The sequence below is a fragment of the Watersipora subatra genome, chromosome 4 (assembly GCF_963576615.1).
Source record: "Watersipora subatra chromosome 4, tzWatSuba1.1, whole genome shotgun sequence".
NCBI lineage: Eukaryota > Metazoa > Bryozoa > Gymnolaemata > Cheilostomatida > Watersiporidae > Watersipora > Watersipora subatra.
In genome coordinates this window covers 44,831,415-44,846,633 of record NC_088711.1, presented here as the reverse complement: position 1 = coordinate 44,846,633, position 15,219 = coordinate 44,831,415, and the positions used below count along the sequence as shown (strand labels likewise).

Below are 15,219 nucleotides of genomic sequence, written 5' to 3'. Positions count from 1 at the left end.
TTAGCTGTAAGAGTCACAATAATTTGTATGAAAAGAAAATGCATTGACTGCCATACTCTATGCGTTTTCCATGAATAATTACAATCAAGGAATCTCGTGAATATCCCATGAATATCTTGTGAATCAATGAAGATGAACGGCATCGTCAGGTCAATGATAAACATAAAATACTGTCACAATAGTTATGACTTATATGTGAGCATGCACAATAGGTATGACTACTTACATGTAAGCATACCCAATAGTTATGACTACTTACATGTAAGCATACCCAATAGCTATGACTACTTACATGTAAGCATAAACAATAGGTATGACTGCTTACATGTAAGCATACACAATAGTTATGACTACTTACATGTAAGCATACCCAATAGTTATGACTACTTACATGTAAGCATACACAATAGGTATGACTACTTACATGTAAGCATACACAATAGTTGTGACCAATTACATGTAAGCGTACACAATAGTTATGACTACTTACTTGTAAGCATACACAATAGGTATGACTACTCACATGTAAGCATACACAATAGTTATGATTACTTACATGTAAGCAAACACAATAGTAATGACTACTTACATGTAAGCATACACAATATGTATGACTACTTACATGTAAGCATACCCAATAGCTATGACTACTTACATGTAAGCATACCCAATAGTTATGACTACCTACATGTAAGCATACACAATAGATATGACTACTTACATGTAAGCATACACAATAGTTATGACTACTTACATGTAAGCATACACAATAGGTATGACTACTTACATGTAAGCATACACAATAGTTGTGACCAATTACATGTAAGCGTACACAATAGTTATGACTACTTACTTGTAAGCATACACAATAGGTATGACTACTCACATGTAAGCATACACAATAGTTATGATTACTTACATGTAAGCATACACAATAGTAATGACTACTTACATGTAAGCATACACAATATGTATGACTACTTACATGTAAGCATACCCAATAGCTATGACTACTTACATGTAAGCATACCCAATAGTTATGACTACCTACATGTAAGCATACACAATAGATATGACTACTTACATGTAAGCATACACAATAGTTATGACTACTCATGATCTGACTGCCATAATGTTTCATGATTAAAATCAACAAATCAAATACTCAAGAAGAAAATTACTAACAAAAATGGAGTTACTAAATGCTCCTACTGCCTGTCTCTCTAGTTATTGACCTCGCTATAATTGTGTTCAAGTTGCAGCTTTACACGTCTCTATTATGTCGTCAATAACTATAGACGTCTCTATTATGTCGTCAATAACTATAGACGTCTCTATTATGTCGTCAATAACTATAGACGTCTCTATTATGTCGTCAATAACTATAGACGTCTCTATTATGTCGTCAATAACTATAGACGTCTCTATTATGTCGTCAATAACTATAGACGTCTCTATTATGTCGTCAATAACTATAGACGTCTCTATTATGTCGTCAATAACTATAGACGTCTCTATTATGTCGTCAATAACTATAGACGTCTCTATTATGTCGTCAATAACTATAGACGTCTCTATTATGTCGTCAATAACTATAGACGTCTCTATTATGTCATCAATAACTATAGACGTCTCTATTATGTCATCAATAACTATAGACGTCTCTATTATGTCGTCAATAACTATAGACGTCTCTATTATGTCGTCAATAACTATAGACGTCTCTATTATGTCGTCAATAACTATAGACGTCTCTATTATGTCGTCAATAACTATAGACGTCTCTATTATGTCGTCAATAACTATAGACGTCTCTATTATGTCGTCAATAACTATAGACGTCACAATCACACTTGCGCTTAAATCTCAGTCTTTCAATCGTGATCAAGTTTTGTCGATTTTAATCTTGAAACATCCTGGCAGTCAGATCACCTCAAACATAAAAAACAATTATAAATGATAGAAAAATACTGATACTTTATGATAAAATATACTAAAGCTTTGTGTAAGCTCATCTTTAAGTAATTGTTTTTCCACTTTATGACTTTTTAAAATGCTGACTTCAGCTTTGTGTTGCAGGTCTAAGAGGTTGTATATAATCTACTCTAGAGATGATGCTACGACTTGGCACAACTCCGAGGACTATAAAGGTTAGCGTCTGATTTTCTAGTTCATAGCTGATGTCTCCCTTGAATTTTCATTGCGCTTCTTTCCGTGCTGCTATAAGTAGACCACAGGCTAGTTGTATAAAGAACTTTTCCAACATTTTTAAAATAAAGTTTTTTAGCGAAAAGCTCAACATTCGGATGGTTTTAACACCCACCAACGGTTTACTTCATCTTCTATGGTTGCCAAATAAAGTAATGCCAATTTTCGTTCAAATTTGCTGCCTTAAATTTCAACTACACGAGAAGTATTTTTAAGCATATGACATTTTAAGTTTCTTACGGCATTGCAGCCGAGTAAGTGCGAGCGCAGAAGTAGGCTAAAATTAATCATGAACTATATACATAGATAAATAATCTAAAATTAATCATGAACTATATACATACGTAAATAACTAATAAAAAATTAAACATGAACTATATACATGAATAAATAATAGAAATGATGCGAGGTAAATTAGTTGAAACTTCACCTGGTCTACCTCTACTGTAGACCAGGTGAAGTTTTAATTTACCAAATTTAATTGCTTCAATAACAACAATACCTCTGTTTTGATACCTCAATTCTACATTTCCATTCGTCTGGCTGTAAAACAAAACACTAAATAAAATTGTTTGCTGATTATTACCTGATTATTGCGGGTTTTAAATAGCTTGCACAGTTTTGCATTGTTTTTCACGTTTGATTGTTTAAAGATTTTATATAATGCATTTGTTTTAAGGTTATGTGTCATTCTGTGAAGTATTTATCAGGGAGTTATAAGAGAACTTTGAGAAATGAGTTTAACTAGTTACATTGTATACATGACTACTAGTTGCTCCAACATATGAGTTATATATACAGGGTTGAGTTTACTAACTCTCTTCATGCTGGGTATTCTTATACATCTCCGAGAGATTGTGTGATGGCAGCAATACTATTGCTGCCTATTCAAAATAAGTTCTCATGAAGATTGTTTTTGCGACGATGTCACATATATATTTTCAACGAATAGCTGCGTAGTGGAGTGTAGTGGAATATGGGATTTTGGTGATCTAATGAACAAGTGCTTGCTGTCAGTCATTTCTGTAATTGGTATGGCAATTATTTTAAGGAAGTTTCACTCAAATTTAATTGCTTCAATAACAACAATAACCCAATTTTATTGCAACATTACACTTCAGAACAGACTAGTTACTTCAATCACCTTTACTATAATAAGATATACGTCTGTCTGTTTGTCCGAGGCCCAGATATAGCGTTAACAACTCTAGCAACTCACAACATTAGCAGCTTAACAACTGCTCCAACCGACAGCCCAATGGCATTTCAGAATAATTGTACGCATAGCTATTACACCTGCTGATTACTCTGGGCAGTTTGCTTCAGTCATTTATGGACCAATTGCTTTCATTTGGTCAGTACATTAAAAACTCAACAATCCTGCAAATGCTATTGTGGTTGGTGTCACGTTTATGTCTCTGTGTGTAATGTTAACATGAGTCACTTTAACATGTGTCATCTTCACATTTTCAGCTTTATGTGTCACATTTATATGTGTCACATTTATGTGTCACATTTATATGTGTCACATTTATATGTGTCACATTTATGTGTTACATTTATATGTGTCACATTTATATGTGTCACATTTATATGTGTCATGTTTATCGCGAGTCATTAATACTTTAAAAACAGTATGATATTACATTGTGAATAAAATAATGTATATGAAACCGATTACTAGTTTAAAATTTTTTATATTTGTACTAAAGCATTTAAAATTTGTAAGAATATTTGCCGAAGAAATTGTCCGACTATTTTCTGTATGTTCCATCACTGCTATCAACTTTAAGGAATTGGCTTTATATTATTTCTATAGAGGCTGTAAACTGCCTACTTCTTAGACATTTACATAGAGTCATAGACTGATTACCAGATGATCTCTACTGGCCGATCTTAAACAAATAAACTCGCTTCGCATATACTTTTTGTTTGCCTCTTCTATGTGAATTAGTTTGAGTCTTTGTAGAATTATGTTTAAAGTCTGCAACATGATTTATAAGTTTTTAATCTAACAAACCTGGAATTCCTGGGTAAAAATACAACTTCAATTTCTAGTTTTTATTCCCTTATTCTAGTATATTTGGAACAAATAAATAAAACATAGATCTAAATAATCAGTCTTTGTCTCTGATTGACACAATTATTCTGAGGCTTTGGAAGGTGGTTGATTAACTCAGTTGATCGGAGTGTCAGCTTAATTAATGGAGTGTCATGTGCTCAAGCCCTCATTGGCCAAAATTTAAATTGTCATTACAAAATAGTATTTAGCGTCATCTTCATTCACCAAAATGTATTTTTTTCGCCTTACTGCCTGTTCAGGTTAGTGACCCCAAAACTTTTTTAGCTCTAAAACCTTGGGTGTATCAGAGAGAACCACATGTGGACAGATAATTTAATAACAAGTTAGTGTTTGTAGGGCATAAACAAACAGGCAACAGAAGACAAATTACATATAGAAATACATAATAAGTTAGGCCTAATTCATTTAAAAAAGTGGTACAATAACTTTGCACATTTGATGAAAAGGTCTCAAATGTGAGATCTTGAGGCTTCAAGTGAAAATGCTTGCAACTAAAATATGTGTGCAGTTGTGGAATGTGTTATATTTTCTGTTGAACATGTTAAATGTGATTATCGTAAAATCTCGATTTGAATGTCACTTATATTTGAACACCACTTCTAATAGAATGCCACTATAGAAAAGAGTTGAAAAATACAGCTCCACTAATTAATTGGATACCACCTCTACTTGCCCACCACTGACATTCTTTGGTCTTTACGAACCCATAATTTAGAAAGTGATCAGTAGCAAAGTGTCCACAAAATAGTACTAATAATGACTGAGCTATATCAATAACAGTTAATTCTTTTGTTGTTACTGTAGTGGTTGCCATGATTTTAGTGCCGGTGTACCTGATAAGATCAATTGTCACAATCATCAGAACTATACTCCGATTCGAAGTGACCAGCGTCTAACCATATCCATTGTTTTCACCTTCGTCCATAATGTGGTTGGCGACCTTACCTGAAGACTTTAAATGTTTTGACGAATGATGAGAATACTCTTCAGGAACATCGTATGACTTAACTGCAGCCATTACGGCGTATTTTAACCTAAAAGCGTCTTTAAAAATTAAAACCGTAATGTCCGTTTTCTAACTCAAAAGCTTAATGTTTTTTTAAACTTTGAAAGCAACACCATCGAAATCATTAATAACTGTATCAGGCTAATAATTTACAATCGAAGCAGTTCCATATTTAACTCGATCTGATACTTCGAGGTATTTGAAAAACGGTTTAACAAAAATGCTGAGGTCGCTGGCATTAATGTCGATCCACCCGAAGGAGAGTGAAAATATTGGCGACATTAGCATCACTTTGCCCGTAAAAGGGTTGAATTTATGTTTCCAAAATTCTGACGAGTTAGTCGGAAAATACTAAATGCCGAAAACATTGAAAAATATAGGCGAAAATGCCACTATAGGGGAAGGGTTGAAAAATAGAGGGCTATGGCGTGCAAATAGGGGTTTTATGGTAATTTTGTGACGAAATGCAGTCTGTGACTTAATGGCATTAAATAGCTGAAGTGGTTAGTAACAGTTTACTAAACAACATGTAAAGCGTTAATGTAGCGTTTAGCTAACCACAAAATCAGCTGAACCACAAAATTGGCAGTATATTATGGCTGCGACATTCCTATTACAAAAACATGACTTACTATTTCTGATTACCCACGGGTTCTGTTGTTTTTGATGATTCATGTTATTGACAACTTAGGCTAAAAGATGTCAGTTTTCAATTCTTCAGTCTCCCTTGCCGTGTCATACGTCCTAAAGTGTGTGATTTCAGCGAGACAGAAGGTTTTGTTCAACTAGCCACTGCCGGTGACTGAAAACTCTTTGATTCTCAACAAGATCAATTTTTGGAATATATAAAGTACCGATATTCATCAGCCTCATCAGGAAGCTTCAAGGGCAACATTTTTAATACAATCCAAAACTTATCATTTTTTGTTGTTGGACATCAAATTAATACATGTGATAGTCATTCAGAAAAACAGTGTGACACATGCAGTTGACTCAGCTTCGTCTGTCTGCATATTTGCAAAGAGAATTCTAAAAGTTGGAATAGAAAAAATTGGATGATCTCAAACAAACCTAATTAAAAGAAGACAAGTTATAATTCTGTTTTTGAATACTTTAGTGACAACCTAAAGTGTCAACCTCGGAGCAAAGCAGTCAACATATTTATTACATTGTGGTGTTATGACTACCTTTTGGTACAATTGATTCATCCTTTCAGGGCAATTTATCTCCCATCAGCAGTATTTCACTGAGATGATTTATATGGTCAAAAATTGTATCAGTCTGTGTCAGTCTAATGTCTGTTGATTTTTAATTGTCTCAGCTATTGTCAACCAGATAGAGCATTGTCACCTCACTTATTTTTGTAATGTTGGACTGTCTGGATTACAGCTTAAAAATAATATTATATTTTTTATGTAGGCAAAAAATTCAAAAATATGGACTGAATATATATGTAGTTATTTCCTAGCCCAATGGATAGCCCCGATATATATAGTTATTCTCCAGCCCACTCCACTGGATAGCCCCAATATTTGTAGCTATTCTATAGCCCACTCCACTGGATAGCCCCAACATATGTTTTTAAGTTTTACTGGGCTTCCATGTTTCGAATTGATTTGGAGTTTCGTCCACTCGGAATCATAGGAACGGTAAAATTCAAACAGATTCAGCGCCATTTCACTTCGCTAAATTTGTTCGAAAGCACTTGCAGTGAGACTACTATTCAAAACATTCGCTGCATATGAATAGCGCTATCTGGATAAGCTCTCCTCATTGGAGTTAAAGAATTTCAGCGCATTTATCACACCACCACGCGGATCTCTTCTAATTACTATCGCAAACGGTGGATTGCTCATATGACGGCAACGAAATAATCATATTTTTATCTATTTATTTAATTATGGTTACAACATCCTGTAGTATCATTCTTCTGTTTTGACTATATTATCTATGTTGTTAATATCATGCTTTCATCTTGTCTGCAAATAGGCTTTTTTTCCTATTCGATTCTATATAGAATTCATCATCATAAAAGAGACTATCATTCATGCGACCTCTCAAGTAATAACTGTGTATCGAGTAGTAAATTATGTTGCTCTTTTGTAATATAGACGGTGGCAATAAACAAAACAAAAGAAAAAACTCATCAGGCATCAAGGGTGAGTGAATGCAACAAATGTACAAAACGTGAATTGAAAAGCGACCATGACCAGAAAGCGAGTCCACTTTTGCAATTCTGTTTTGAGGAGTACATCGCTAGTCTATGAAAAATATCGATAAAGTGCAACGTTGAATCATTGGAAAGGTAAGGTACGAATTTATTGGCAGAGGTCAGTTCCGAATCCATTCGAAGCATGGAAACCCGGTGATCGTAAACAGTTAGAATTCACCGAAGTTGTTTAAAACTTGTTTCTCTGTACTCAACCTATTCATGGAGCCTATAATAATGATGACATTGCGTTTTTAACTGCTTCTAAAGGATTTATAGTAGATTGTAAGCAGGCTATAGTATTAGTGAATTATGTTCGTGTTAGTTTACTTTTTGAATTTCACATTGAAAAATTAGATTTTTGTTGTATTAATCAATACTTGGAGAAGAAATATTGTCTCTATTTGTATTAAAAATGAGACTTCAAGTGACAGCATAGCAAATGGATTACTATCTGGTAGACCAAATCCATTAATCCTGTGAACTACCCAATTGTGCTGGGCGCAGTTCCATTTTTTTATTGATCTAACATCTACATATCTGCGATGAATGTCTGTCTATAAACATTTAAGAGATGAATTTTTTGGTTTTCTTTACACTTTACCTTATCTTTTATAGACTTTACCTACTATCTTATAGAAAGATTGTTAAAAATTTGAATATAACATCTTAGCTGATGGGTATGCAAAGTTATAGCTCTATTACTCTCAGATAGCATACATATACATATAGTTATTAGTGTAGCTAGATACCGTGTAGATATGAGAGGGGTTTGTGACTGATGCAAACTTTATTGACCAAAGTTTACAACGCAAAAACTACAATAGAATTATGTGTATTATAACAAGGCGTCAATAGACAACATTTCGTCATGCAGTCAAAATTTACACCAGTTACATAATATATAATAGTTTTACATCACTCTTCAAAGGTTGACTTGCAACAAAATTCACGTTACAGTTATTGGAAATCAAAAGATTCACCATGTCTTACTCTGTTGTGTTGTAAGAGCCAAATATGTGGAAATGTGATTACAAGCTCTTAAAAGCTCAAAAACGAACAGTTAATCGCAGTCATCACAAAACCGCCATAGATTAGAATCTCTTTTCAAAATGGCTCAAATGGGATGTAGTTGTACAAGATGGCTTCTGTTTACACTTTCACGCAACCTCATTCGTCGAAATATTTTCACAAATATACTTCACGCATTCAATAAAACCATGTCTATTGTTCTTATAACGCGTCTGCTTTATCGTCATTGTAATGCTGTCACTTTCGGCACTGATATCTTATAACCTACCATGAAAACTCATTTAATTTTTTAACCATAGCTCGAAAGAGTACATATCATTGCCTGATAAACATGCCGAGCTTGTTGGTCACCTGTGATAATCGAAAAATGCTGCAGAAATTAATCGCGCAGTATGGGCCACATGATCAGATTACGACTAGAAGATTAGACCAAGCCGAAACAAAACTGTAAAGTAGCGAGCATCTATATTTGATACGGGGGTCTTCGGTAAAACCTGAAGTGTTTGTCATAAACTAGTGCTACAATAAGTTTCATATTGGCCTTTCAATTCACGGGAGAACATCACGTGTCAAAACAATAACCAAATGTAATGACTCCGTCAGAGAAATAAACTGATTTCGATCTACGGCGGTTTTGTGATGGCTGTGGTCAATTGTTCGTTTTTGAGCTTTTAAGAACTTGTAATCACGTTTCCACATATTTTGAACCTACAACACAGCAGAGTAAGACATGGTGAATCTTTTGATACCAAATAACTGTAATGTGATTTTTGTTGCAAGTCAACCTTTAAGCAGTTATGAAAGATATCATTGGTAGAAGTAGAATTGATAAGTAGTCATACAGAAAGAGGTTTGCAGCTAACTCATTGATAGGCCACTAGGCAGCAAATTACAAGCAGTAGTATATTGAAATATATATCCTGTATTGGCACAGCAATAAACAGCTGTAACAAGCATTGAAATGTTAAACTATAGCCATTCTGCTGAAACTATAAACTTACAGTTGAGTAATATATACTAGCTATGCAAAAAATGAGAAATCACATACCTTGTACTCTCTGTAACGAAACTAGCTAATACTATAATCTACATGAGAGATACAGTTGAGAGTGTCACTCATACCTTTGAGCGCACCTCTTCGTTGTTCATGCTGTACCGCTGCCCTGAAATGATATCTCGCTTTTATACAGTGGCAATCTTGTAAATATGTAAACAACTACCGGTAAGTATAAAATTAGAACTAATAAATCACTAAAATAACGTTTGCAATTTGTAAGCAATAAGATTTCACTAATTCATTTTTTGGTTGCTTTTATCAAAGTTGACAACTTTGTCACTACATATTCATCATTGAAAGTGCAATGCGCAATATATAATGACCAGTTCAGGCAGCCTACCGATTAATCATCCTCCGAGTCAAATTAACAGCAAACAGGAAAATAAATAGCCAACCCAAATACATGAATATGGCACCACCATGAAACCCTTTAAAATACATATAAGTGTGTTGATCACGCTAGGGCTGCAGCTACAACTAGATTAGCACAGACTTCAGCTGAAGCATAATTTTTTATTGGTTTGTTACTTGCGTAAGCTGAGAATTTTGACACCCGTTGTTATTATCTAGTAGACCACACCCATTAATCCTGTAAGCCAACCGATTGTGCTGGGCGTCTTCCAATTGTTTATTGATTTAACATCTACATATCTGCAATAATTGCCTATAAACATTTCATCAAGGAACTTTTTAGTTTTTATTAGACTTTACCTTATCTTTTGTGGTTTCACAATTTACTGTAGCGAGAATGCCTTCTGCAAACATGCCTGACTATTCGTGACACTGGTTTCTCTTAATTATTTCTCTTTCAACATTTTGCTTTCGTGGAATGAATAGATCTATAAAAATAGCGTTTTACAAACATATTATTGTTATATTTAAGCATTTAGTTAAAAGCATTTAGCTTGAGAACGATATGAGTGACACATTTATCTCCTGCGTATCAGCATATCTTTTATTCCGAGTAGCCTACATGCCAATTGCGTTTAGACTAAGATAACCTTGCTTTAGATATTTACATGTAGATATCACCTTTAGATGATATCATCTTTAGATATCACCGAAATACAGAGGGTGTTTTTAACCCAATGTGAAAGGGAAGAGGCTGCTGACAGTACAGTAATTTCTAATGACAGACCAGTTAAAATTCTTGGTAATGAAGCCTCAAAAATAGGCAAAGCTAGAAAACCTCTTCTCTTCAGCAAAGAGCTCTCCACTAAACTGTTTGTTTTTCATCTTATCAAATATACACACTCTGTCAGACTCAGTGTATCGCAATTATGTTTCATCAGTTTTATCTAAAACATCATTTTTTTGAAAAAGTGAGGAGAAAAAACTATTTACTCTATTTAATTTCTGTTCTTTCCTATGAGCTCTGCAAGCTTAGAGCTTCAATATGGTAGCCTATTCAGTTCTAGAGGAACTGCGCTATGCTAAATGCTAAGCGGTCAAATGAATGGTGTCTATACAGTCTAGGATCAGGAAACCTGTTCGTATATACAAGATTATGCTTCTGTGTTAACAATTAACTTTGTTTAAAAAATTTGGGTAAAGTAGCATTTGAAGTAAAGTCTGTTATGTATAGACTCTAGATAGTCTCGGGGAGTGATTGGGTAAATGTCATGAGTTAGGGAGTGGTAGTGATAGCGTAATTACTCGACCCTTATGGCATATCATGTTACTTTGATAGCATTGATGTACAATGCTACCTAGGCAACAGACCTGTCGCACTCATTCCGTTATAATTCTCCTACTATTGATTATGGTTATGTTGCTGTTTGGAAGTCATGTGTTGCTATGTCTATTTGCTGCAGATATGGCCTTAGCGACCAACGACCTCGCACTTGTTCGTGCGCATAGGTAAAGATACAACCTTGGCATAAGGCGTAGCACAACTTTCGCTCTTCTTTTATTGCTCTATGAAAACATGATCTGCTTCGTGGCCTAGCCTGCTTGGTGGCTTGGGCACTGGTACACCCAAGTTTCGTTGCGTTGCATAATCGCTGTATGAAAAGTTGGTAAATATTAGAACGTTAACCCTTTGAACCTCGACAGCCTGTATTCTGGCATTGCGTTGCGTTACGTGTCAGAATTCCTGAATGCCAGTATAGCGGCATCCACATGGCTCTGTTTACAAATCCTGTTTCTATGTAACGGCGCAAACCAATCAAAATAATTCTTGCATAGGGCATTGGACCGAAAATTTTACTTCCAATTTCATCGGGTTCAAATATCTTCAACTTACTTCATTATTATAACAATTTTACTGGGATGACTTGATATGACTCATTTGTTGGTCTGTGATAGATGATTGTGATGCAGATGACTATGTGATGCTAACTATAATTTTGCGGATTATTTCGAGTTGGCAAATGATGATGAGCGTGTGCGTGATGGATAAGATGCTACTGCAAACATTTTTAGAATTTATTAAAAGCATAAACATTTTCATGGTTTTAGCCTAAAGAACTAAAACAATTTTTTTTATTTATATTTGGTGACAATCGCTGTGTGTTGTTGGACTAGTTTTTTTAGTGTTTTACCAAATATCATTTGATTATGAGAATATTTCGATATATTTAATAAAAGTTTCAAAACATCTTACTGTTTGACAAATTGCCCTGAGCTACTGACATATTTTGATGAAGACAGCCAAAGTTCAAAGGGCCAAGTCTCTAGTTACCTATGTACTCTTTCCCCTTCTAGACCGTATTCAATTTTAGGAAAGGTTTTGCTTCACATGATGTACACAATTTAAAGTTAGTTTACAAACCAGTCATTCCTCTCCCCGGAAAGGGAAGATATCTGATGAGCTGTGACTGGTCAGCATTTTTACGAGTCACCTGTTTTTCATGTCCCATTCTCTTTTCCTAATAATCTATATCTCAGGTAGTGAGCTAAGATTGGCTACCTTTTTCGTGTATAATGTAGCAGAAGAAGGAAACAATGTGAAGGAGTGACGCCGCTGCCAACCAATGCGCAAAAACTTTATTTGCTCAGCTGTTTGTATACCGTCATAAAAGCTGTAGTTTGTAAAAAAACATGGGATTTATTTCCAAATAATATGTTGTTTGTTTATGTTGTTGTGTTGTTTTCTAGTCATCTAGTGTGCTGCAATAATAAAGTTTGTAGGCCTAGGCCAACAGCTTGAAAAATTGGCAGCTGCCAACAGATTGGAAAGTTTTTTTTCATCAAATATTTTGTTATGCTAAGTTGTCTGTCTGTTGATTAATTTGAATATGTATTGGGAAACCAGGGAAGGGTTCATCAGTCATCATCTTTATGCGTTCTAGCTATGCTATCACGGTTTATTACCTCATACGTTATGTAGTTGGCCTGTGGACTTAACACCAGCTAAAAGCCATCTCAGTTTAGTCAGGCCACCTTGAGCTCATTTACGTGTAGTTAAATGTCAATCTCTGTCGAAGTAAACTCTGTACAAATATTAGTTTCGACAGACGGAATTTTTTGAAGCATTTCCATTTTCTTGGTAAAAGTAAAAAAAAAACCGGTAAAATTTTTTAAAATATAACAAAAATGTTAACAGTATAAAAGTATAGAAATTCAGTTAATTTAAACTCTATCAGAAGTCATAGTACATTACGATGCATATATTACCAATAGACCTACACTTCAGTTCACATCTCTTTAAAGTACATTAACAAATAAAATCTGTTTCTTTATTAATTTTTTTTGTAGAAACGTTTTAAGTTTTGTTTTTACTTATAATTATTTATATAATTCTTTTATTTTGATGTTGTGTGTACTTTCTCAAAGAGTTTGACCAAAATATATAATTACATAAGAATATTTTATCCAGCATAAAATGCTTTTGACATGCAAAGCAAATGTTGGAATGGATTAGTTTTATATGTTGGTTTTTTATTGTACTGTTCAAAATCATGCAGTTTTTCGTGAGACAACCACCAAACAGTCAAATGTTAAGCTTGTCACAGTCAAATAACCTAATGTTAACAATAGCGTAATGATATTAAAATGTAATGAAATGCTATCATCGGTTTTGCAGCCAATTCATTTCGATGAATTTTAGCGGGTGTAGTCTTGGTTGCAAAGCATCGTCAGCACCTAGAACAATCTGTAATGGTAGATTTGGTGACCACGACGTGTCATGAGGCATAAAACTTAACTACAACCAGTCGAATCGCTAAGACTGAGGAATTGTGGTTAATTAGTGAATACTAGGTGGAAGGTGAGGCAACATGCAGATCTTGGTCGTTTCACTAATTAAAAAAGATTTTACATGGTGCAAGCCACTATAAAATTTTAATGAAATCGTGTTATTGACATGGAGCATGCTGAAAAACTTGAAGCCTTGCGGCTAAATGATTTTTCATCTCAACCACATAAGTTTTTATTAAAAATTTTTGTGGCTCCCAGAAAACTGATCTTTCAGTTGTGAGTTTGAATAGGAATTTGCATGTGGTAGTCAACAAACTGTCTTATAAACTAAACAAGGACAGTATGTACCATTTTTATTTTTTACTAACCTGTCGCATACCAAATGGTGGCTTTAGAGAGAATTTTTATTTTTAGATTACGTTATAATTGGTACGGACTAATGTGATGGTGCCAGAGTGTTTTTGCAGCAACGGTCAGTATCACCGTTCACCTGATTCATTGATATTCTTAGTAAGGGTCATATTTTTCGACAGAGCGATTGCAGACTTCCATATATTCATAGAATCAAATTAGTAAATTCAAAGGATATGCACACTTTCAAACTGATAAACTCACTGCACATTTTGCACAATGGTTAAGCTGTTCTAGGTGATTATCTTGAATACGTTGTTTAAGCACTTTTCATTTCCAAATATTCCTAGTTTATAACAGACAGAGTAAATACTAATTACAACTAAACTTTTAAATAAACTAAAACTAAAAAATTGTATTGTTGAACCTGTGAATCAAAACTGTCTGTTGCATCTAGATAACCAAATCTAATCACATCATAAAATTACTACATCGATAAGTTAGTTTAATTATTTATTACAGTAATTTGATCAGATATGAGTAACCATGATAAATTATCATATTGTATTTTATAATATTTTTATATTAGAAATATTTGATGATTACTGTTTGCAATGATTGAAAGATCACTTAGGAGATCAGTTCTTCAAAGATAAAATTTGGTACGAACATTTTATCTGTGAAAAAGATTAGAGACAACCAATATTAGAAACGTTGAGATTCTGTTTTTGTATGCTACCTCATGTGTGCCATATTAGGTGATGCTTAAAGGTTGACTTGCAACAAAATTCACATTACAGTTATTTGGTATCAAAAGATTTACCATATCTTACTCTGCTGTGTTGTAAGTGCAAAATATGTGGGGAAATGTGATTACAAGCTCTTAAAAGCTCAAAAACGAAAAGCCATCGTAAATTGGAATCATTATTTATGGAATTAATTCTCTGACGTACCGTAAGTCCTTATGCTCAAGCCACGCGGCTTGTCGTTGGGCGCGGCTTCTGGTTCAAGGTCATAGACCGCGGCTAAAGCCAAGTTTTTAAAACTTACGTGCGGCTCAGGGCGGCTTCTCGATAAATTTGGTCTCTGCTCAGTTCTGCGCTATAACCATAGAATCGCAGCCATTATACACT

General features: G+C 34.3%; 1 protein-coding gene across 5 annotated transcripts in view; it reads left to right on the top strand.

The window, feature by feature from the left end:
- Nucleotides 1-15,219, top strand: part of LOC137393636 (uncharacterized) — a 101,119-nt gene that overhangs the window by 68,367 nt on the left and 17,533 nt on the right. For all 5 annotated transcript variants that reach the window (XR_010978309.1, XR_010978310.1, XR_010978308.1 and 2 more), the window contains one exon: nucleotides 2,080-2,150. Coding sequence is in view for 2 of the 5 variants with exons in the window: in XM_068080275.1 (XP_067936376.1) it covers nucleotides 2,080-2,150 (71 nt within the window). In the remaining 3 variants the exon portion in view is untranslated. The remainder of the gene's footprint in view (nucleotides 1-2,079; nucleotides 2,151-15,219) is intronic.